Source organism: Coccinella septempunctata, chromosome 7 (assembly GCF_907165205.1).
Source record: "Coccinella septempunctata chromosome 7, icCocSept1.1, whole genome shotgun sequence".
Classification (NCBI taxonomy): Eukaryota; Metazoa; Arthropoda; class Insecta; order Coleoptera; family Coccinellidae; genus Coccinella; species Coccinella septempunctata.
The window spans coordinates 16,235,678-16,262,332 of NC_058195.1; the positions used below are offsets into that span (position 1 = coordinate 16,235,678).

The 26,655-nt window shown below is 36.8% G+C and overlaps 2 protein-coding genes across 6 annotated transcripts in view; one reads left to right on the forward strand and one right to left on the reverse strand.

Annotated features, from left to right (window-relative positions):
• The window catches only part of LOC123316468 (potassium voltage-gated channel protein Shaw-like), a 229,838-nt gene that overhangs the window by 49,716 nt on the left and 153,467 nt on the right, over window positions 1-26,655 (forward strand). For all 3 annotated transcript variants that reach the window (XM_044902550.1, XM_044902551.1, XM_044902552.1), the window contains exon 2: window positions 15,580-15,644. The gene's annotated coding sequence lies outside the window, so the exon portion shown is untranslated. The remainder of the gene's footprint in view (window positions 1-15,579; window positions 15,645-26,655) is intronic.
• Window positions 10,830-26,655, reverse strand: part of LOC123316471 (potassium/sodium hyperpolarization-activated cyclic nucleotide-gated channel 2-like) — a 43,000-nt gene continuing 27,174 nt past the window's right edge. For 2 of the 3 annotated variants that reach the window (XM_044902559.1, XM_044902560.1), the window contains one exon: window positions 10,830-11,207. In XM_044902559.1, the coding sequence (XP_044758494.1) occupies window positions 10,890-11,207 (318 nt within the window). In that variant the 3' untranslated portion in view covers window positions 10,830-10,889. The remainder of the gene's footprint in view (window positions 11,208-26,655) is intronic. The other variant, XM_044902558.1, reaches the window with a different exon arrangement.

Genomic DNA, 26,655 nt, shown 5'->3' on the forward strand with positions numbered 1-26,655 from the left:
AATGCGAAAACAATTTGAAGCCCTGGAGAGGAGATAAAAAAAAACTGATTTTTGGGACGTTAATGGACAATTTTTATTGTTTCGGCTTGCTGAAACTATCTTGTTATATTTTTTCCGTTATTCTTGAATCAGTAGCTTCAAAATAAAAAAAAAAACGACCTCGTTCGAGTATGTACAGGGTGGGCAAAATTCGTTGTCTACTGAGAGGATCTCGAGAACTAAAGCATCTAGAAAAAAACTGAGAACACATTCTCGAGCTCTTTTTTCTTGACTAATCCAAAACTGAAAGCAGATCTGGCCTAACGTTCATAGATTTTGATTGATGAACGAAATTTTAGAAATTGTAATTTTCAATAAAGCTAAATAACTCGCTTATTTGAACTCGTATTTGAAATCTGTTGTTACAGGCACTTTTTTATGAGGAATTCGAATATGAAATTATTAAATTTATTGATTCATTGATTTTCGAGATACGACAGGGATTTCTGATTCTTCAAATGTAAACTATAGTTGAGAATTCTTCCATATCATCTATGATAACTATCGCCCTATATCAATATTATCTAATATCAACAAGATTTTCGAGAGAATAATTTTTGATAAGGTCTTACATTTTTTTGAAAAAAATAACATCTTGGTTAAGCAACAATGTGGTTTCAGGCAGGGAAAATCCACAATAAATGCAATGTATCAGGCACTAAATTCCATCATAAAATCATTGAACAAAAATCAAGTGACAGCAGCTCTTTGCCTTGATTTGACAAAAGCATTTGACAGTGTGAATCATAACATCCTATTAGAAAAAATGGAAAAATATGGAATAAGAGGAGTTGCACTAGATCTCTTCAGATCATATTTAACAAGAAGAATTCAAAGAACCACAGAGAGAGGAAGAAATGGCAAACAGGTAATATCAGATCCCTTACATGTTGAGAGAGGTGTACCACAAGGCTCAATATTGGGTCCTCTACTCTACATAATCTATACCAATGATTTAATTCATGTAACATCCAATGATATGGTTATGTTTGCTGATGATGTATCAATGATTTTGTCTCGTAAGACTCTGACTGAATGCAAGGATCAGCTTGAATGTGACTTGAAAAGTGGTTCAAAAGTAACGAATTGGTAATAAACATCGATAAAACAAAATTGCTCGTCTTTAGGGAAAGAAATAAAGATGCCATTAGCTTGACATATCATGGTAAAACAATCAAGACAGAGGATGCAGTACCTTTCCTGGGGATATATATATCGATGGGGACCTGAGTTGGAAAACACAAATTGAAAATCTGTCTACAGGCATTGCAGGATATTGCTATGCTTTGAGGGTATTGACCAATACAATTAGTGAAGAGACGGCCCTGACAGCTTATTATGCCTACGTTCAATCCAAACTCAGGTACGGAATAATTTTCTGGGGTAATTCTGTTGAGGCTGAGAGAATATTCAAAATGCAGAAGAGATGCTTGAGAACTATCTTCAAAATGAAATACAATGAGAGCTGTAGAAATATATTTATTGGTAATAACTTATTGACATTGTACAGTCTCTTTATTTATGAATGTGTAATGTATGTAAGCAACAACTTCAATGATTTTAAAGAATTACTGTTAAGTCATGAATACAATACCAGAGGAAAAAATTATCTCAGTAGAGAAAAAACAAATTTTAGTTATATACAAAGGAATGCTGTATATTTTATAATCACAGTATGGAATAAATTTCCTCAAAAATTTTAAATGCTTGCCTATTGCAATTCAAAAAAAAAAATTTAAAAATGTTTTTGGCTAGAAAATGTTATTATAGTGTTGGGGATTTTTTGAATGAGGGAGATTTTGTTTCATTATAGGTTCATATGTATTGACGTGATCTACATCTGTTGATATTTGATCAAATAAAGATTATTATTATTATGACTTTAGCCTTGCGGCTTTCACACTCCTCTCCAGAGGAAAATTCACTTATCCCAGATATCTCAGATATCAAAAGGATTAAGCTCTGTTGGAGCCCTTTCCAGGTTTTCGGGCTCGTGGTGGTGGTCGGGTTCGGGTCGCTCCTCGGCTCCCTGCTGTACAGTCCCTGGCCATATTATTAGACGCATTGATTCGATGCAAAATCTCAATATTGAATTATTAAATTGAATGTATATGTTACATATACTTCATCTGTAAATGGTTTTCACATATAATATATCATATTCAATAAAAAATATTGATTTATTGATGATTAAACATGAAATTCTAATATTTTGCTGAGCCACCCTGTGTAGCTATGAGAGCTTCTTACTATCAATGCAGAATTGTTCGGTTTCCTGCATTCGAAGATAATGATTTCATATGTGGATTATCGAAATAACGTCCGAACCTGCAGAATGCAAGACGTCCACTGGAAGACATAGTACTGATTCATACTTAAGTACTAATACTACAACATCAAAAATAAATGCCAAATAGAACAATTTAATGAGAGTCGTAGATGAAACTAACATTCTGTGGAAATGAAATTCAAATATTCTGCTTTTTCCTCGAGCAATACCAGTAAATATAAAAAAAATCCTCAGTGCGTCTAATAAACTGGCCAGGGACTGTAGGTTGGATTCCTGCTCCACCCGCACTTCCTGTCGGAGCAGACGGTGTTCCTCTGCATTCCCCATGTACTTGCGTACAGTTCTCGCCGTTCCGAGCAGTACCGCCTTCTGCATGACTTTATAAATATTTTCGTCCAACTGAAGTTTTCTCAAGTTCTCTAGTAGTTTCTTCGGTATCAGGCCTGTAGATGAGATGACAATAGGGATGGTCTTTATATATTTCAGCTTCCACTGTCTTCTGGTTTGTTCCTCGAGATCTCTGTATTTTGAAATTTTTTCAGTGTGTCTATCTAGAAGATTGTTATTATTTGGAATTGCCACGTCGATGAATAGTGCTGTGTCCTCATCCTTATTGAGCAATATGAGGTCTGGTCTATTGTGGGTTATTTTCCGGTCTGTGAGAACCCAGTCAACCAGAAATGTAACAGTAAGTCGCAGGGAGTACCCAAAAATATCGCATTGAAGCGCTTCTTTGAGAAGTTTCATGGATGTACTTAAGATTTCACATTGCGGACATTAACATCCGCATATTGTTAAGTTTGCGAATTCCTCAACTTTAGATCCCTAGTGGTTGCATGTAACATCATATCGAGATGTTCCGATGAAGTGAACATAGCTACTATTATGCGACTTCTCTCTGTTGATATTTTTGAAATATTGAATCTGTGATATTTTTAGAACATGAAATGATGTGTTGTGAATAAATTTCGATGAACTCTATCCAGCGACTTCTCTAAGAAAAACTTTCAGTAACTGTCTGAAATGTTCTATTTATCAGCACGTGGTCTCGAGGTTAACTCATAACCTAAATCCCGCTATGCAAAACGTGGTGTGACGTGTTTCGTTCTGTGACTGCGTTGTGTTGAGAGTTGTGAACAAACAAAATCTTTATGAATGAATTTTGAGAATAATTTTTTTAACCGAGCTGGTGATTAAATTTCGTTTTAGGTAAGTGTTACTTGATGTTGATTGATTAATTAACGTGCAGTAAAAGGTGAGTAGTTATATAACCTATTGAAATAATGACTACATCATGATCACTTCTTGGCCCTCTTATCCTCCCCATTTTTGCACCTTTGTAACGTTCAACTTTCAACATACCTCATATGAATTTAGGTGATAAGTGACATTCACAACCTTCAAAATCAAACTTGGAATTGATTTGAATCATCGAGAGAACTTCAAATTATTATTTTAGATACTGTGCTGGAAAAAATCACCTTCTACTCTTGTTAGATTTTTCATGACACTCAATTTATTACTATCAATACAGCTCTGATTTTTTTTTTCTTCAGCTGGACCATGCCGTTCCTGAAGTGGAATGAAGATTTATAACAAGATATATGTTCTTTATTTTATATATTTGGATTTGTATGAAACATATTAATCTTGAATAAAAAGATATCAGTATTTCATATAGTTGTTCAATTTCCCTTTTGAGGATGAGAGCAGAATACGAAATATATGTAGGTAAGAGTAAAGAGTAAATCCAGGGTACAAATGAGGCGTTCAGAGCTGAAGAGGCCCAAGCTACATTTTTTCTGAAATTGAGTTTACGAGTATATAAAATTTTGATTCATTTTCAGGCAGTTCTTACTAATAATTCAATTTCAGAAAAATTGTAGCATGGGTCACTTTTCCTCGGAACGCCTCGAATATGGAGTGCAAATTGATTGCCACGATGGTAATTATCAAATTGAACATGAATATAACTTCAATAGAGGATACACTTTGGTAGTTTATTCTGTCAAAATAATCGTTCCAAAAACCTCCAAAATGAGAAGTCGCAAAGTTGCTGTCTAGGGTACTTTTTTTACACCTACTATGTGATGTACTGGGTAATTACCTGCGATATGCGATCTTGCGGACATTAAGCACTCTCCAGTAAGTACTGGTGGCCTTTTTTTAAATCAACATTGTGAAGTCGCATTTCCACAGTGGTAATTCCCACCAACTTCCCTGTGACTGAAACTGGTTGACTGGGAACAGTGCGATCCCAGTAGAGCTTGTGATGTTCGTTTTCCAGCACAGCATCTGGATGGTAATTGTAATAAGGAACCCTTTTCGAAGTTAGAAGTTGGTGTTTTAGTGCCAATTCTTGGTGAAGAATCTTGGCAACAGCATCATGTCTATTTTTATACTCTGTGCCCGCGAACTTCTGACATCCCCCGGTGATGTGCTGGATAGTTTCATGTGTCGCACAGCCATAACGACAGCTATCGTCCGCCACTGAGGCATCCTTGGCGATGTATCTCATGTAATTTCTTGTTGGAATCACCTGATCCTGGATGGCGAGCATGAAGCCCTCTGTCTCAGGAAACAACCTTCCGGAAGTCAACCAGTAGTTCGACGCAGATATGTCGACGTAATCATGTTTGACCTCATTCTGGTGCCTCCCATGCAAAGATTTGCCAATCAGTTTCTGCATTTTACTTTCTGCAGTGTGTTCGACGGTTTCCAAGTGATCCTGGTGTAGCTTTAACGGTGTAGAAGTATCAGCAACACAAACTACTCGATGGAGTTCTGACGAAGCTGCCTTGCTCAAGAAATAGTTTCGAAGTCCTTCAATTTCCTGGGACATACGGTTGGACAAATCAACAATTCCTCTACCCCCAAGATGTCGTGGCAGCTTTGTCCGTTCTATTGAGCTTTTGGGGTGATGTTTATTGTGTTTAGTCAGCATCGTCCTTATTTTTCTCTGTAAAGCTGCTAAATCGGTGGTCGTCCAAGAGATTATACCAAATGAATAGCTCAGCGCCGAGCAAGCGTAGGTGTTAATCGCTTTTATCAGATTCTTGCTGTTAAGACCAGTTCTCATTATCCTCCTCAATCTTCGGGTGAACTCCTCCGTTAATTCTTTCTTCATCTATTATTATTATTATTATTATTGTTGCAAATTTTTGCTCCTTTCAAATATGTCGCTAATCACATGAATATAACATAAGAAAATAATTCAATACTTTTTCCTGCTTTTCGATTCACTGTTGAATTTTCAGTAGGCTGGTGTAACCATAGCGACCATTGAAAAAGTATAATGGTTCGTGAACTGCACATAATTCTATGTGAAATCAACCTTCTATGATAGAAATCATCGACGGTCGAATAATTATTTCTTTTATATATTGATATCGAGATCGATATCCTTAAGAGAGTAAAAGAATCTCGTCTGGTTAAAAGAAGAAAATTTATTCAATTATCGGTTTTTCTATTTATGAAAGAAACTTAAAGAGTCAGTTATATGGAAAAAATACGATAATAAACTATAATTAAAATTTTTACAAAAAGTAAGATGATGAAAAATAGGTACATCTATCAACGGTTGTGTTCGAATTGTGAACCATCGTTAGATAAGCATGTCAATCTAACACTACGTATGGCGTTGCCGATCTGAATACAGGTAATTTCTCTCAGGGCGTTTTCCGGTCTGGTTCTTTATTGTTGATTATATTTTATTCTTGTTTCGTAAATTTTATTTTTCCTTCAGTAGAAAAGGAATTTTGGCCACTCTGTACAAGTGAGGATTTTTTGCGAGTTTGGCGCCTTCCCGCACATTTTTGTCACTGTTAAATTATCAGATTAAGAGAATATATACTTTTCAGCATGTAATTAACGGCATATATCTTAATCTAACACGGTGCACTATGTACAATGATCGATTTTTTTTACTATTCCGACAAGCTCTCCTAGACATTTCCCCCTACATACAGCTCTAATTTTTAGTAGAGGTACTCTACAAGGTCCAAGGTATCTCCCCTTAAATTAATCTGATACGGTCGAGTAAATCCAGAAATACATTCTTGGGCTCCCCAACTATGTCAATCAATCACAATATGTCGACGAAGAAGGTTGTGCCGAGCGAGTCTCTCCAATCAGTAATTCCTGAATGTGCTGTTTGTAAACGAACGATAGTCAGGAGTATCATAAAGTGCAATGTTTGCCTTAAATCATACCATCCTGGTTGTGCCAGTAAAATAGGGAAGTGCTGTGACTGTGATTTCCTATCCGCCATAGATTGTAACACGGGTAATGTGTCTCCAGTACCCGAGTTTTCCGACAAGAATTATCTATCTAGTGAATCTACGCAACAAGATCTTTTCATTAAAATAATCAAAGAGTTAGAAGCAAAAAATTCTTTGCTGATGGAGAATAACTCTCTATTAAGATTCAAGGTTTCAACACTCGAAGGAGAAATCGAGAAAAAGAATGTCGAGATTGATAAACTAAGAAAAAAGACTAATAACACAAACATAAACAAATGTGCCAGTGAATCATCATCGTTTAGAATCTCTGAGGCGCCGGGCGGTGATCCCCGCTCGGGTACTGTAACGCGTGCTTCTGGCGATTCGCGATCGAATAATATACGAGTCCCGCATTTACATGTTGCGGATGCTGAAACTTCTGCTCCTGCACAAACAGTGACGGAGGTTATTCAAACTCAGGTTTCCCTTGGATCGCAGGCTGACAACACTCTAGCCGCTAAAGAAAATGATGGGGATACATGGAATATTGTTTCTCGTAAGAAACCTCGAAAACGTGTCAGAGCTCTAGTTGTTGGAAGTTCGGAAAGTACATCCGTTGTGGGCATTAGTAGGTCCAGTATATTCCATGTTTCTAATTTAAAACCAGAGACAACAGAAAAAGATTTACAGGAATTTTTGAATCAAAAATTTTCTACCGTACAGTGTGAGAAGCTCACCTCGAAATACCCCGACAGCTACTCATCGTTTAAGGTGCTTATTCCAAGCTCTGAACATGAAAAAGCCCTAAATAGTTCTAATTGGCCAAACAACGCCAAAATTAATCATTTTTTTCATCCCAAAAGGGTGATACGTCCGGCGGAATAGATTTTGCTGAGTTTGAGGTGTTTAGACTTCTGCAGCTGAATATCCAGTGTGTATCTAATAAACTAGAAGGCCTGGAATTGCTTTTCGCTGAATATTGTCCTGATGTTGTGAGTGTTGTGGAGCACTGGTGCAGTGCCGAAAATGTCAGTACAATGACTATACCTGGGTATATTCTAGCTGAATACTACTGTCGCCCCTGTAGAGCCCACGGGGGATCGATGATCTATGTGAAAACCGGTATTAAAACAAAAACTTTGCATGTGTCGAATTTTTCAGACGAGATGAATTGCGAGATGTGCGGAATTATTATGACGGCCAACGATATCCGTCTAGGCATTATAAGTGTTTACCGGCCCTGTTCCGGTGTGTTTGAGGTCTTCATCAATAGATTGTCAGACGCCCTGAACTATTGCTTGAATTTGGTTGACCTTATCTTTGTGTGTGGTGACCTGAACGTGGACTTTCTCAAAACTGAAGGTGCTAACCGTAAGCTATTTGATGATTTACTTGATTGTTTCGATTTAAAAGTTTCGTCACGGGATCCCACGAGGGTATTCACGGACAGAACTGGCCATACATCCACCTCAAAGGTGGACTATGTCTTGACTAATGCTGATTTATCTGGCTCTAGTGTGAAAGTTTTTGAACCTCTCTTGAGTGACCACCGTGCTATTTTAGTTGAATACAATAATATATTTCCTGAATATATACAGGATGGTCCAAAAATTGTAAGAAATTTGTGTCAAAGAAACCTCGACAATTTTGTTTTTAATATCGCAATTAATGACTTTATTGGTGTTTATGACAGTACTGACGTCAATGGATGTTTTCAAGCACTCGTTGATACTATAAAGAGTACGTTTGAGACATGTTGCCCATCGGTGAGGCTGGCTAACAGGAAGCGAAGGGTGAATATGTGGATCACTCAAGAAGTAATTCTAGCGAAACGTGAACTTGTAAGTCTCCATTGGTTGCACTCGAGCTTGAGATGCCAGAGTAGTTATATACTATACAAAAAGGCGAAAAAGGAGTATGCATCTTTGATCAAGACTGCTAAATTAAATTTTCATAATGAGCTCATCGGTAGATCCGACAATAGAAGCAGAACAGTATGGTCCATGGTCAATAACCTAACTGGCCGAAAGGGTAGGAAGAATGGATGTATTGAACTCCTTGTTGATGGTGTTTTGATCGATGACAGCTTGCGTCTACCGAACATTTTTGCAGATTACTTCTCTACAGTTACTGAAAGCACTCTTCACCGCTATTATGGGGACTCCTTATCCCAATCATGTACTACGTCTGTATTGTTGAATACAACATTTTTCTTTCATCCGGTGATTGAGAGCGAAGTAGCTGATATTATAAGATCAATGAAAAACAATAAGTGCGCAGGGGTGGATTCCATTTCTGCCAGAATTCTCAAACTAATTAGTTCAGACATCTGTAAGCATTTTGCTCACTGTATTAATCTATCTGTGAGCACAGGCATCTTTCCAACGGTCCTCAAAAAAGCCCTTATCGTCCCAATCTTCAAGAAAAATGATATACATGACATCACAAACTATAGACCAATTTCTCTACTCAGTATATTTTCTAAAGTGTTTGAGAGGTTGGTGTTCAACCAAATGATGAAATATCTTGACAGATTCAATATTCTCGATAATGCCCAACATGGTTTCCGAGCTGGTCGATCAACAGAAACAGCTGCAGTTTGTTTCGTCGATTATGTGTATGAATGTCTCGATAGCGGATTGCATGTGGCAGGTCTATTCTTTGACCTTTCGCGAGCATTCGATAGTCTTCCACCTGACTTTATAATTGACAAGTGTTACAACATATGCATTCACGATATTCCGAAGAATCCAAGAACCATGCTAACGTTATATGCTGACGACACGGGCATAGCAACTCGACACCGCAACCCAGAAGCAATAGAACAAGTTCTACAAGAAACGATTAACGAAACAAATGACTGGTGCATAAAGTGGAAAATCAAGCTCAATTGACAAAAGAGCCAAGCAATATTACTACAGAAGAGAAGACTGCGACCCACAACGAATCTAGACGTTGACGGCGAAGAAATCGACTGGAAAAATGAAGCCAAATATTTAGAAATAACTTTTGACCAAGGACTTACTTGGAAAAGTCATATCAAACAAGCAATCGACAGAACGAAAGCAGCGATGAATAGACTCTATCCTCTGATAGGAAGAAGAAGCCACATGTCGAAAGAGACAAAATGGAAGATAATCAAAGCCGTTGCTAGGCCTCAACTGACTTATGGATCAGTTGCCTGGGGTTTCGCGGCAAAGAGCCATATCAAAAGAATTCAGGCCACTGAAAACAAGCTGCTACGATGTGCAATAGATGCACCTTGGTTTATCAGGAATAGACAGACCTAAAATTGGAAACCATAACGGAATTCATGAACAGAAAAGCAGATAAATTATTCGAAACAGCGAAAAACCATCCGAATCAAGAACTCAGGACACTAGTGGATTACGACCCACAGGAAGATAAAAGGAGAATGCGAATTAATCGAAGGAGACCAGGAGATAAATTAAAATAAGAACAGAAACTTATTGAAAAATACAATAGAGTGTTATCCAATAGAGGATAAACACATAAATCCCAGCACGATAGTGTGCGAAAAGAAAACCAACTAAGAGATTAACGGTGTACAGACAAATGCCCCGTACCAATATTCAAGAAGCAGTTTAGGGTTTTTAGTGGGTCTCGAGCTCAGGAGAGTGAGAATCCCCACACTTGTTCCCCCTCACGATAGGGTGCTTCGTCGGACTTGCAGATTTTCCCACTGCTACACCAAAAAAAAAAAAAGTTTTGCTCTCTGAGCTTGTTTGTGTGCCATAATAGTCCGCTTTGGTCGCGGTGGCAGGTTTGGTGGGTTCGACCAACACGCCCTACAATCTGTAGATAATCATTAGAATATACTCTTTCTTGATAGAATGGTCTCTCCTTTCCACTCTTAATGACGATACCTTGGCAAGTTCGATTCAGTAAAATTTCAAAGGTTCACTTAGGCTTGGTTGTTCAGTGCAAGATTGAGCCGAGATTTAAGTTGATCCTAGATCAACGTGACAGAATTGAATGGCAATATCAAAATTAATCTAGGATTAACTTTAATCCTGCACTGAACAACCGGGCCTTAGAATTCTCACTAATCTACGATGAACACTTCTCGTCGAATGTGAAACTTATCGTAACCAGAATTTGAACTCCTTGAAGAAGATAGTTGGACATTTCCAGAAATCTGTACATATTTTGAACTTTCCTCAATATATTATTAAACATAACCGTAACAATCTACAAGCTATTTCTCTAAATAAACAAAGGTGTCATTAATAGCTTGGACTCCAATCAAATACAAGTTAATAACAAGAATGAATATTTGGTTTTATCCACTACCAAATGATCCATGTCCGATTTTTCGCTCATGACGATTCAGATCGATATCGCCTAGGAATCTTCAGGGAACCTTCTAGAGTTTCATTTTCCCCAATGTAAGTTTTATGGAACAATTCCTCTTTGTGCATTTCTTCCAGGGCATTCGTCTCCTGATGTCTGATCTCCGCCAAGGCCTGTATCACTTTCACACAATCCGGATATTTCTTAATACTCATTTTGAACACCTTCTTGTCCAACCTGTACGTCTCGCATATTTCCAACGCTATAACGTTGGCTGTTCGTTTCGTTTCCTTGGATAGCAGCGCAATTTCACCGAAATAAGCTCCGTCTTGGAGATGGCACACCTGAAATGAAACTTTGATATGAATAGTCGTCAATTTTTCTCACTTCCAACAAATTGAATAATCCGTTTGGAAACGATGAGCCTTCCGGACTCAAAGTGATTGCGACAGTAGAATCTGTTCTGAAAATAGGTGAAGGAATACTGCGCAGTGTTTTCGAACGATGGTTTTATTGGATACGTTTCTTTTAAATGAAAACACGAATATCGGATTTACAATAAGAACGCAAAAAATAAATATTCGTTCGAGGAATACTTCGAGAATACTCGAGACAGTACTAGGATATAAAGGTATAACCAACGCAGGCTACATTGCGGATTAGGTATCTGAGGAAAAACAAATCCCCAAAGGACTGGTTCAGATGAGTATATCACAATTGATTACTTTATTTGAGATAATTGAAGTTTACAACGTTGCTGTTAGGAATCAGATGAACTTCGACATGTCCGCAATAAAATCCTCAACATTCACAGAAATAAGAAATGGATCACGCCTTCAACAGTAAGGCATTCACAGAAATGTTATAGTTGAGGAGCCGACGATTCTAAATCGGGATTTACTCGAACGTCGTAGAGACCTAGTGGATTTTGAAGATTAGATGGTAAAAAGGAAAAAAAGTTCTATATGATGTATTCTTCGTCAAGCGGTGGGGAAAGCGTCTGTATGTTTTCGAAGATGTAAGAAAACATCGTGAAGTGTACAGGGTGGGCAAATTTCGATGTTTTAGCACTACAGCTTTTGAACCAGAGGATATACACAAAATCTGATATCCCATTCTCGTTCTCTTTTTCTGAGAAACTAACAATAGTAGTAGTCATTTTTGGCCACCTTCTTTTGTTTTCGAGTTATAAGCGAAAATTGGAAAAATGGTGATTTCGAAATAAATTTATATCTCCGCTAATACTGATGATAGAGCTCTGAAACTAAAACATTATACAGGCACTTTTTTGAGTAGAATCCAGTGGCGTGCTTGCTTTTTTAGCAGGATTTTTAATTACGAAGCTATGACCTAAAGTTATGTTTTTTTTAAATGGAAACACTAGATTTCTGTGCAATTTTTTGAAAGCTTAATTTTTACTGATTTCAAAAATATATAACATCATATGGTTTGCATCAATATAAATAATGAAAAATGGTCAAAAACCTTTATTCTCAATATTTCTATGGTTTCAACTTCCGTTGAGAATAGAAAAATGTAGCATCTTATTATTACCACGGTCTCCTTCTATTAGTCCTTTCATTTCTATGCTTCTTACTCAATTTCTCCAAGATTCGAATTTCATGAAAATTGGTGAAAAGCATAGAAATAATGACATTTCCGGAAGGAGACTGCTCTTATTATAGGTAGCTCTATTTTTCTGTGCTCATCAAAACTTGAAACCATAGAAATATTGAGAAAAAAAGGTTTTTGACCATTTTTTATTATTTATATTGATGCAAACCATATGATGTTATATATTTTTGAAATCAGTAAAAATTAAGCTTTCAAAAAATTGCACAGAAATCTAGTGTTCCCATTTAAAAAAACATAACTTTAGGTCATAGCTTCGTAATTAAAAATCCTGCTAAAAAGGCAAGCACGCCACTGGATTCTACTCAAAAAAGTGCCTGTATAATGTTTTAATTTCAGAGCTCTTTCATCAGTATTAGCGGAGATATAAATTTATTTCGAAATCGCCATTTTTCCAATTTTCGCTTATAACTCGAAAACAAAAGAAGGTGGCCAAAAATGACTACTATCTTGTTAGCTGCTCAGAAAAAGAGATCGAGAATGGGGTATCAGATTTTGTCTATCTCCTCTGGTTCAAAAGCTGTAGTGCTAAAACATCGAAATTTGCCCACCCTGTACATACTCTAGCGTGTCAGATTAAATATGCCCTACGTATCTCTGATAATAAATTCATGTTAATCTGACAGTTGCGTGGTTGGGCTGCGCATACGGAAGAATTGAAAATGGTAAAAAAATTATTTTTCGAGCGTGTCAGATTTTCAAAGTATGTGTTAATTGGACACAAAGGAAGGTACTTTTGAAGAGACTGACAATTCAGACGTGACGCAAGGTCACAGCGGTTCTTTGAATATGCAAAAAAACGTGTCAGATTTTTATACTGATAGTTAATCTCCGTGTTGCAGACAAGTTGACCCATTTATCTAACACTAATCAGGGGGGTTTTCTTTATCTGACAGTTTGAATATGACAACAAGGCATTTTTTTCAAATATCTCCCTTCCTGTACCTCTAATCCTTTCTGTATTCATGATGAAAGTTGTAGATAATGACATTCTATACAACTTTTGGCCGAACCAATTTTACATACTCTTAACCGTCTTTGAGTTAGAGGGCGATAAGGGCGAAGAACTTAGCCACACATGCAAAAGGCCAAGGTCAATGTAGAAACCCAGTCTAATGTACATTCATCGCCATATATCTCAAAAACATTCAAACGTAGAAAGAATTGCTTCGGACAAAATTTGTAGAAAATGTTATGATCTACAACTTTTATAATGAAAGAGAAAATAATTTGAAGCCCAGGTGAGAGGATAAAAAAAAACTGATTTTCGTAACCTTTATGGCCAATTTTTATTGTTTCGGGTAGCTGAAACTATCAAATTATATTTTTTTCGTTATTCTGGAATCATTAGCTTCAAAATAAAAAAAAAGCCACCGCGCTCGAGAATGTACTAGATTCGTTTTTTCGCAAGTTTGGCGACCTGCCACATACTTTCGTCACGCTTAAATTGTCAGATTAAAAGAATATATACTTTTAAACATGTATTTAACGACATATTTCTTAATTTTACAGGCTCGAGTATGTACAATTATATATTTTTTTTTTATTATTCTGACTGGCTGTCGTAGACGATTCCCTGAATATAGGTTTGATTTTTGGTTGAGGTACTATACAGGATCCAACGTATCTCCCCTTGTATTAATTTGACACGCTCGAGAAAATCCCGAATTTCCCTCTTGGGTTCCCCAACTACTGGATATTCGATTAAACTACGCTAGCCGATTAGGAATTACTGGATCAACAGAAGATTCTACGTGAAAGTGGAAGAAAAGAAAGTTTTACAACAAGATATTTGAAAGCCACTATTGTACAGCGTGGGCAAAATTCGTTGTGTAGTGAGGGGATCTCGAGAACTATAGCAGCTAGAAGAAAACGGATGACACATTCTTCAGCTCTTTTTTCATGACTAGTCCAAATCTGAAAACAGAATCGGCCTATCACTTTTGGATTTCGAGTTATAAACAAAAAATGAGATTTTGACGATTCCGAAATGTTCTCATAATTTTATTGTCGTTGAAGTTACAGATCTGAAACTTGAACCTACTTATGCCCTTTCATACGTAGAATCTACTGATGAAAGATTTTTTTTTCAATTCAAAAATATCCAATTCAATAAAAGTTTGCATTTAAAAAAATTAAAGTTCACCTAATGAATAGAAATGAAAAAATATTTTGGGCTCATCACTGGATTCTACGTGAAAAAGTGCTTGTAGGAAGTTCAAGTTTCAGATTTGTAACTTCAAAGGCAAAAAAGTTATGAGAACTTTAGGAAATTGTCAAACTCAAAAATGAAGTATCGTAGGAGGCTGCGGGTTAAACCATTCTTTGTCTCTCCGAAAGAGAGCTCGGAAATGTGTAATCCGTTTTCTTCTTGCTGCTGAAGTTCTCGAGATCCTCTCAGTAGACGACGAATTTTGCCCACCCTGTACAACATAATATACGTACAGGGTGGGCAAAATTCGTTGTCTACTGAGGGGATCTCGAGAACTAAAGAGAGCTAAAAGAAAACGGATGGCACATTTCCGAGCTCTTTTTCAGAGAAACAAAGAATGGTAAAAACCGTAGCCTCCAACGATTCTTCGTTTTTGAGTTATTACCAAGAAATGAGAAATTTTCGAAATCGTCAAAATCTCATTTTTTGCTAATAAATCGAAAACGAAGAATCGTAGGAGGCTAAGGTTTTCACTATTCGAAAATGTGTCACCCGTTTTCTTCTAGCTCTTATAGTTCTCGGGATCCCCTCAGTAGACAACTGCACATATACGGAAATTCGAAAATGCATTACCCTTAATATTTCGGACCCTATGCAAAAGCAGAAAAAAAAGCAAAAAGAAAGTAAGAATGCTGTGTGCATTCAAACTTTCAATTTTTCTACATCTCGAGCACGTGTTTTATACAGAACCCACTTCATTTATGTCCAGAGGAGAGAAAATCTAAAAATGTCATTCGACAACGTAATTTTCTTGTTATTTTACCGCTCAAATATTATTTCCCAAATAGTGAAGCCATGTAAAATGAATCACACTCTCATTGGAATTTCCAGAAACAATACATTCATGTTAATATTTATTCATTTCATTTCAGGAGTTCCACACTGGGTATATGAATTAATTTCTGAGAAACAGGAGTCAACCGCAAAATCGAAAAAGGTACGTTTTTATGTTACATAGCGTAAATTATAATATTAAGCTAAGCTTAATATTCTCATTCTTACGTTTTCTTAGGATGAATCGAATGTGTGTGTTACATTTTCCACTTGCAAGTGTTCAAAGTTGTTCCTTTTCTATATAAAGTATTATTAATATATCCTAAAATTTGAGGAAATTATGAAGGTTAGGATTATTCGAAGTGAGGACCACAGTACACAAATAATAAGGACCATACCATTAATTTTAAAAAGTCTTCCGGGTTTAACGTTCATGTATTTGAGGGGGTTATTCTAGGGGTCAAAATATGAAGAAAACTCAATAGTAACTCAGTTCCTAAGAAGCGCTCCACGAGAGTTAGAGCCTTTTCTACGAGATCTCCATAATCCAATCAGTTTGCGACTACTTTGTCAAGATTTGGCGGTTTCGAATGAAATAAGTACCTACATACACCGTGCACGAAAATCATCATCATATCTTAACTACTGCCTCAACATCATAGCAGTTCAATAACAAGGTAGTTTATGAAGATTGGGAATTGGAAAATTTTTGCAGTATGCAGATAAATTTAAAATGGTAAATGAGGTTTTTTCCGAGTGTCTTTGATTAATTAATACCTGTATCAATATAAAAAAAACTGAAAATCTAACAACCGCTCCTATAATCGTTAACGGAGGGTTTTCCTATTTTTATTCACTTGCACATTTTTTCATAAAAAACTCTCATTTTATCTTGTCCGTTTTCTAAATCCCAAATTTGAAATGAATAAAGAGATAAGCAACTTATAACTTATAACCGATCTGTGAAGTTTGTTCAGCCATGTAATATTCGAAAATAACTATTACATTACAAATGTATTTATGAATTTCATTACTAGGGTTACAAATGGTATACACACAACCGTGTGATAGAGATTAGAACAACTTGCAGCACATGGATATACAAAAAACATTGGCGAATAGTGCTTGTTGGTTGCAATCGTTTTTTTTTGTGTGGCAGGGGGAAAATCTGCAAGTCAGACGAACCACCCTCTCCTGAGAGGGAACAAGTGTGGGGATTCTCACTCTCCTGAGCTCGAGACCCACTAAAACCACAAACTGCTCTTGAATATTGGTTCCGGGCATTTGTCTATAAACCGTTCATCTCTTAGTCGGTTTTCTTCTCGCACACTATCGTGCTAGGATTTATGTGTTTATCCTCTAATGGATAACACTTCATTGGCTTTTTCAATATGTTTCCGTTCCTATTTTAATCTCTTTTTAATTGATCCCTTGGTCTCCTTCGGTAAATTCGCATTCTTCTGTTGTCTTCCTCTGGGTCGTAGTCCACTAGTCTCCTGAGTTCTTGATTCGGATGATTTTTCGCTGTTTCGAATAATTTCTCTGCTTTTCTGTTCATGAAGAATTTCGTTATGGTTTCCCATTTTAGGTCCCTATAAATCTGTCTATTCCATACAAACCAAGGTGCATCTATTGCACATCGTAGCAGCTTGTTTTCAGTAGCCTGAATTATTTTGATATGGCTCTTTGCCGCGAAACCCCATACTGATCCATAAGTCAGTTGAGGCCTAGCAACGGCTTTAATAATCTTCAATTTTGTCTCTTTCGACATGAGGCTTCTTCTTCCTTCTTCAGAGGGTAGGGTCTTTTCATCGCTGCATTTGTTTTGTCGATTGCTTGTTTGATATGACTTTTCCAAGTAAGTCCTTTGTCAAGCGTTATTCCTAAATATTTGGCTTCATTTTTTCAATCGATTTCTTCGCTGTCAACTTCTAGATTCGTTGTGGGTCGCAGTCTTCTCTTCTGAAGTAATATTGCTTGGCTCTTTTGTCCATTGAGCTTGATTTTCCCTTAGAACATAGAATATCAGGAAGGAGCTTTTTCGAATAAATGTGACGGGAATTGTGCGACGGAAACGGCCATATTGGTCTTCCAAGTTCTGATTTGAAAAGTGGCAGACTTGGAAGTCAAATGATTCTGTTATCTGTAGCCAAATGAACAAAGTGAACAAAGTGATGTTTTAACTTAATTTTGGTAATTTGGATTTTTGAAATTTGCTGGAAATAAGGATTTTGGATATTTTAGCGTGAATAATTCTTAGGTATATGATTTTTTAAGCTGAATATCAGGTATTAATTATGAGTTTCTGAATTTCATGACATAACAAGGTTATCCCATGACAATAATACTCCATGGGCGTAGGTGATGTTAAGTCATAGATCTTAATACCATTAAGTATATAGCCAAGCAGTGTTAGGCAGGGTGAATTTCCGCTTTGATTATCAATTTGAACGAGCGTGAAAAAGCTTCTGACTTTAGTCAGTGCTTTCCTAATTTTTTTGATTAATCAGAATCAACTGACTATTGAAGTTAGTTTTTTGGAAACTTCATTGTCCTACGCCACTGTTGAAACGAATATATATGTTCTCCTCTATTCCGGTCAAATTGAAATGAGCAATATGCTCCTTCCTGTTATTCTATATTCTAAGGATTTTCCACTTTATGCACCAGTCATTTGTTTCGTCAATCGTTTCTTGTAGAACTCGTTCTAATACTTCTGGGCTGCGGTGTCGAGTTGCTATGCCTGAGTATGCAGCATATATCGTTAGCATGGTTCTTGGATTATCGTGAATGTATATGTTGTACAGAAGTGGCCCAAGTGACCCTTGGGGTACTCCAGCCTCTATATCTCTTGTTGTGGAGCATTCTCCTTACACTTTCACTTCTATTTTTAAAATAATTCCTGATCAACTTGCATATTCTGATCGAATATCCAGCACATCTCATCTTATATATTAATCCTTCATGCCATACTCTGTCGATAGCTGTGGCGACGTCTAGTAAAACAAGACCAGTAGATTGTTTATTTTGGAATCCCTCTGTAATGTATTCTGTGAGCCTTAATAATTGTTGCTCTGTTGAATGCTCTCTTCTGAATCCGAACCGTTCTGGTGGTATTCGTTTCAGTTTTTTCAGTTTTCCATTTAGCCTCGTGGATCTAATTCTTTCTACTACTTTTCCTAACGCCGACAGTAAACTTATCGGTCTGTAGTTTTGTAGGAACTTCTTTCCTTTGAATGGTTTATTGAACACTATGACTTTCGCTCTTTTCCATTTTTCCGGGTAGTGTTCTGTCCTCATAATTCCATTGTTTGTAATCGACAAAAGTTCACTTATATTCGCTAAAATAAAATTGACGGAATGCTAATTCGTTCCCATACTAAGGAATATTGAAGACAGAAAACAGGAAACCAAATCCAGTTTTTTCATCAGCAGTAACTCTGGAATTGCTTGCTTCGATCTCTGATGAATCGCAAAACACAGGTACATTGAGGTGAGGTACGCCAGATTGAAGTTGACTTCATGTTAATTCCTTCCGATAGTAAGGAATATTGAAGACTGAAAATAAGAAACCAAAAACCACCCACCTTTTTTATCAGTATGACCTCAGCAGTCTGCAATTGCTTCCTTCGATCTCTCATGAACCACAAAACACAGGTACAATGAGGTAATTGAAGTTGACGGCACCCTAATTCCTTTCCGATTCCGAGGGGTGTTCGAGAATAATTCGAGCCGGAGCTCGTTGAACCAAAAATTTATGAGGAGTTGGCTGTTTTTGACGTCCATTAATTCGAGCAGAATAAATCCGTCCATGTCTGAGCATCGTTAGCCATCGGGATGTTTTCCAAAGTGCCCCATTGTTGTTCCGTGAATCTTTACGAGACGGTCGACCGGATACGGGGGGGATTAGAGTCAATTATGGCCTCACCAAGATCCGGCTGTGTTGAAATGTTCTGGTGCCATCTGAACCGAAGTGGATTCTCGGGTTTTTCCGATTGAAATATATGTGCGGTGTTCCAATAGGTTAATGATATGGGTGCGAATTACGCTGGAAGAAAAACCAATGAATTGACAATTCACCCAGAAATTCTCCTGATTCAGTGAATGTTGAGAAGAAAGTGTCACATATGAATTAAGGATTTTTTATTGGAAAAACATCTAATTGGAGCAGGGATTATCTGTAATGAATAAAATCAAGAGTCACTTAAAAAGTTCAATGCCCTAGTCATGACAACAAACGGCGAAAAAACTATTTTTCGTAATACCGTGCGCGAAGTTATACTTCGCAGGCGTTATTAAAATTATACAGTCGTTATGCTGTGCAATTTCGAGGCCGCTGCCCTTTGTAACGGCCGCAGAAATAAAAGTCATTTTGTCTTTTCAAAATTTTGTTGCTATACAAATGTTAGAATACTGTGGCCCCAGATATTCCCATAATTGAATACGCTATCGGATGTGCTATAATTTTATAAGAAATAAGGACAATAAATATATAGCTTTGAATAGTAATACATTATTTTGAATTGATAAAGCTTTGTTGAATTTGAACAATTTATATCAGAAATGATTTCTTTACGATATGGTCTCCTTATAACACAATACACAAACTGATTAATGAATGAACAAAACACTCACAGCAGGTTTAAAAAAACTTCGACTTTCCATTGATCAATTTGACCGTCAGTCGATTCCCAAAACGAAATCAATAGGTTTGTGTTTCTGTTTTGTTTCTCGTTTCGCCTCTTGTTGCTTATTATAATATTTTTTTTGTCTAATTTCTTGCATCTTTCGAAAATTATTGCACGGTAAAGAACTGAGGATCATATAAAAGGGATTTTCCGAAATTAAGTTTTTACTTTACTACGGAAAATGGAAATGTAGGTAGGTACTATAACTCTGAGCTGTCGCGGTTATTCATGGATTTTTATTTTCAGTTCTCTGAAGTGGGTAAAATTTTCAGGGCATAAAGACAATAACTCGAGCAAACACTAATCAGCAATACAAACTCTTTATTCGGTTGGTTTCAACTCATGAAATGACCGAACAATGCATGGTCAGGATTCGGCGTCGAATTTCACCAAGAAATCAGAAAAGAAAATTTAATAATCAGCAACAAGAAGCGGTAGTGAAGCAAAATACTCAATACAAACCTTTTTGATCAAAATGGCCATCTGAAATCTGAAATTATATGTTTCTGCAAATGGCCTCAAATTAATATTTCAACCAGTCTTACCCTGGGTTTCATAAAGCTTAATCGTAGAATCAGCTCTTGATAGCAGAATAGATGTCAATTTATTTTTAATCGATAATTCAGTCATGATCATTCAGAATATCATATTCGTATCAAATTATGATGTTCGTACGTCATGTTCGTCGTTCGCATTCAATTATTCTCAATTGCTACTTCTTCAACATATTCAGGAAAGAAAAGGTTTCAGTGATTTCGTTTCAGAAATCCAATGATTGTCAAAGCGTTGATCGAACAATCAAAGTTTTATGAAACCCGCTTTTAAGGTCTTAGTAACACATTTAAAGCACAGATGGCGCTCACATCACTTTAGTCACTTCTTTTGCCATCTTTCTACTCTAATCTTTATGTTACACATTATCACGAATTCAGAAAATATTTCTCGTAAATGTCAGTATGAAATTTCATGAAAATTCGATTTCCATAGAAACGCTAAGAAAACAAATCGAAATATTAAATAATTTTTTTGCAATATACAACTTTAATATTAAATTCAATTCTTGTCAGTTTTATGATATGTGAATAGTCACATATCTATCTATCATCTATGGAGAGTAGAGAGAAGGAGAACGATCGCAGTACTAAAAATGTGTCTCCAAAAACGGGGAAATAGGAGATGCTGCGATCGTTAGGTTGATCGATATAGTCCGGGAGGTGGTGTCACTTTTTTTTTAGTGATTTATCTGCAACTCAAATGTGATTAATTAGAGAGTTCCACTATTACTGTACTCGAAATCGAAAGTCAGTCAGCGCGACCGTGGTGGGCGTGGGCGTGGGAGGCGTTGAAACTCGCCGGAAAAATCTCAAAAAAAAGTGATCGATCTGCACGTGAAACTTTGTAATAAGGTAAATTATTCATGATTATGAGTGAAAATAGGCGTCAGTCACTTTCCCGATGGTGGAAACATCGTCAGTCAGGCGGTTGAAGATGGTCGGAAAAATCTGAAAATTGACAAGTGACCGATCTTCACTTGAAATTTTGGAAAATGATTATTTTAATCAAATTGAACGTAAAAATGGCCGTCAGTACGTTTATAGTGGTGGATTCTGCGTCAGTCAGGCTTCCAAATTCAAGGGCAGTGACCAGCTTCCTTTGGCGCGCTGCACCTTATGCAGTTCGACTAACGCATATTACACCGGCATCGTGCTGGCTGTACGAGTGTACATAACAATTACTTGTTTATATAGGGTGTTTCATCATAAACTGGACAAACATATATAGTGGGTAAATGACACCGGGAGAATCACTTTTCCTTATGACATATACCCCGTTTTCGACGCATAAGCGAGAAATAAGGTGTTCAACGTCGTATTTGAGCAATATTCTATTTTGTGGGCTCAGTTATGTATAAACCTCAAAGTAACGGTTTCTGGTCACATCGGAGTATTTTTGAGTGCTCAATTCATTAAAGATGAAGAACTCCGAAAAAAAATTTCAAAATGGCGGAAAACCTTCGATGTCCGTGATTTTTTTTTGTTTCCAATTTCATTTTCTGAATGAACACAATTTTCGAACAATTTCCTTGTAGTTTCCTACAATCAGGAAACGTTTCAACAATTTCGAGTTTTCATTTCTCAGAAAAGCGTCATAAGGCTTATATTCAAACTTCGGCAACGTGATTCATGTCGTCAGATTTTCAGTTAGTTTCGTATTCTTCCCTTCCCTTGTAAATTCATCCTTAATTGTCTTGTTTATATCCACCTGAACATCGGAAAATACAGGAAATGCTCTGATTTTCATGGGTACGAAACATGACACACTGATTCCATAGCCTTCCCCAGGCATCATACAGTTAAATATGAGTCCTCACCGAGTTATATAGGCATCAAATTATATAACCATTTGCCCAGTCGCTTGAAATCAATGAGTGGAAAATCTTTCAAGAGAGAAGTCAAGTTCCTTTTAACAGGTGTTACTACAGTATGGAGGAGTTCCTTAAGGACTTCATTTGTTGAATTTGTTATTTTTTTTCTCTTGTATTTGTCATAATATATGACTTATCCTATACATTTCTTAAGGGTCCAAAAGGATCAATAAATTTTATTTATTTATTTATATGATGAAACACCCTGTATGAACAAGTAATTGTTATGTACACTCGATAAAGAATCGTCAGCCGGCCGGTGGAATATGCGTTATTCGAACTGCAAAAGGTGCAGCGCGCCAAAGGAAGCTGGTCACTGCCCTTGACTTTGGAAGCCTGACTGACGCAAAATCCACCACTATAAACGTGACTGACGTCCATTTTTACGTTCAACTTGATTAAAATAATCATATTTCAAGTGAGGATCGGTCACTTGTCAATTTTCAGATTTTTCCGACCATCTTCAACCGCCTGACTGACGATGTTTCCACCATCGGGAAAGTGACTGACGCCCATTTTCACTCATAATCATGAATAATTTACCTTATTACAAAGTTTCACGTGCAGATCAATCACTTTTTTTTGAGATTTTTCCGGCGAGTTTCACCGCCTCCCACGCCCACGCCCACCGCTATTGGACTGACTGACGCGCGGACCTCATATGTACAAGTGAAGAACTACTCATCCTAAAAAATTCGTGTGAAGATCGATCACTAGTTCAAAAGTGACGCCACCTCCCGGACTAATAAGGGGGGGAAATTTAAGCGTCAAATTCGAAATGAACAGCCTTCATTTTATTTTATGTTATGTGTCATCGTAGTTTTTTCTGATGATTTTTCAAATAGTTTTCTTCAAATCTATAATAAATATAAATTTTCTTAATTATTTGCAATAAAATACAATTCACATTATAAAGGGAACTAAGTTATCAACTATTATTGTATTGAATAATTGATCGTTTGGAATTTTGTTAACCTAATTTATTTAGTCAAATATATTAAACTAATGGAATAAATATACCAACAAACTAAGTTATCACCTTTATTCATTCATAATAAGTGACGAAATCAATTAAATTCAAAAGAAATCACTGATCAAAAATGACTGTGAAAATTTCTCTTCTCCTTTTGTTTCCGATGCCAAAACACTCTTCTCTTACACTAGAACACGTTTCACCATGGTCATATGTTGTTCTCTTATCAAAAATCGAATATTCTAATTATCTGTTGTCAGGAAGACAGTTCACTCAGCCAACTAAATCAAAATTTCGCCATCCCCTGATCGCCAGAGCGGCTATTGGCAAAAACATGAACTACCTATGGGTACATATTTTAGGGGACAAATAATTTTGTTGTCTTGATATGTTCTATAATATACATAATTTTGGATATACATTATACCAACTAACAAATCCTGTTTTCAATAAACAATGATGAACATAATATGTAGGTATCAGTTTTTTTATCAGTGATTTCTTTTGAATTTCATTGATGTCGTCATTTATAATGTGAATTGTATGTTATTGCATATAATTCAGAAAATTCATATTTATAATAAATTTGAAGAAACGTATCTGAAAAATCATTAGAAAAAACTACGATGACACATAACCTAAAATAAAATGAAGGTTGTTCATTTCAAATTGACGCTTAAATTCCAACCCCTTATCGATGAACCCAACGATCGCAGCGCCTCCTATTTTTCCCGTTTTTGGAGACACATTTTTAGTACGGCGATCGTTCTCTTTATCTCTACTTTTCATACTCCATACTGTCATCGTTAATACATAGAGTGATAGAAAATCATTTTTTTTTTCAACTTCTAGCGAAATCATCCGAAGAACTGCAAATGATAATTTCAATATATTTTTAAGTTTCTGTCGGTTTCGGCTGTAACGAAACTACCTATCAGCTTCTTTTTTCAAATGGCATGACTCATAAATTTTCACATTTTCGGTCCCGAGCGAATTTTGGTATGATTTCGATCATGATATCACTTGAGCTTTGCAGGGATATTTGAGCTTTTGGACAAAATATATTTTTTCTATAGATGATCACGCAGATATTATCATAGCGACTCGCTCTATTCTATTCGTGAAGTAATACGATGGGGTTAAGCCCAGTGTTGTTGAACGGGTACATCGTCGTTTTTGAAGAGAATTTCGATTCCAGTATTTGAACTGTGAAAATTAAAAACCAACACATCGTTAGAGCGTCCTCCGAATAATTTTCGCTTTTGCTTCAGGCTGTTCGACGTTATCACAATGTTTTTCATCGTGGAAATTTCAAAAAGCACAAGAAGGGAGCAAACTCATTCCATGTTGATTTGTTTATTTTTCATTTGCGAGATTAAACAATGAATATTTGTAATTGTTTATTTTCATGGAATTTGACGTACCTAGTAACAAGTATACTGGTCCACAAAATTTAAGGAAATTAAGAGATTTTGTGACCATTTCGACCAGCTCGTCTATCAAAAAACTGGAAACTTGACCGAAGACCGAGAAGTGAACGCCCAAGATCTGCCACTCCTGCACAAGATCGGTTTCTGAGTGTTTTCACCCATAGAGAGTCTTTAACTACTTGTGAAATCATGCAATAGAGGCTTTCGAACGCATCTGGTGTTTTGGATTCGATAGTTCGTAGAGGAATTCAACTCGGTGACCTAGTAATAACTATACATTCTCGACGCCTTTTGAGAGGGCTCAAAATCAATGCAACTTCGATTGGGAATGGGCCAATGAGCACGTGTCTCGGAACAATCAATGGAGGTTTGTTATGTTCACAGATAGATGTTTTTTTATGTCTGCAAGACAGACGAACACACCCTCTCCTGAGGGGAAACAGTGTGGGGATTCTCACTCTCTTGACTTCGAGACCCACTAAAAACCCTTAACTGCTTCTTCATAGGTTCCGGGCATTTTGCCTATTAACCAGTTGACTCTTATGGTTTCTGGACTCTCACACGATCATAGTCGTGTTGATAGTTGTATGCTGCCTATATCTTTTATAGGTCAAGCTCTTCTTTTGTCACATTTAAATCCTTATCTGATCTCTCGGTCTTCGGTGGTAGGTTCTTGACCTTCTAGCTTCTTCTGTTGGATCGTAGTCGACTAATCTTCGTAGTTCCTCATTTGGATGTTGTTTGGCTTTGTCGAATATCCTTTCCGCCTTTCTCTTCATAAATTCTGTAACTGGTTCCCATTCCAAGTCCTTGTAGATTTGTTTGTTCCTAACAAACCAGGGAACATCCATCGCCATTCTAAGGAGTTTATTCTCAGTGGCCTGTATTCTCTTGATGTGGGTCTTGGCTGCGAAGCCCCATGCCGCCGATCCATATGTGAGTTGTGGTCGCGCGATAGTTTTAATCATCGTCAACTTGATGTTCTTATTCATATAACTTCTTCTGCCTATGAGTGGATAAAGTCTACTTATTGCGGCTTTTGTTTTATCAACTGCACATTTGATGTGGTTTTTCAATGTTAGTCCTCTGTCAAGCTTCACTCCTAGGTATGTTGCTGCATTTTTCCATTCAACCTCTTCTCCATCAACTTAAAGGTTTTCTTCCATCCTGCTTTTGCTTTTGCTTGAGTCTTTCTTCCATTGATTTGGATTTTCCATTTGATGCACCATTTGAGTAATTCATCTATGGTTTCCTGCAGTCTCTGGTGTATGATCTCTGGGCATCGATGTCTGAACGCTATTCCTGTGTCATCTGCGTACAAGGTGATCATATTTCTAGCATTCTTCGGGATATCTTGAACGTATATTACGTAAAGCATAGGTCCAAGTATCGATTCTTGAGGCACTCCCGATTCCAGTTGTCTGGTTTGAGAGATTGCTCCATCTATCTTCACATAAAAGTTTCTATTACTCAGATAGTTCATTATAATCTTGCAAAGCTTGGTAGAATATCCTGTTTTTTGCATCTTGTAGATTAAGCCTTCGTGCCATACTCTATCAAAAGCTCTCTCGATATCCATCAGAACTAATCCTGTGGCCTGTTCGGTCTGCTGGTCACCGAAGGGTGACTATGAGCCGTAGCAATTGGAGTTCAGTCGA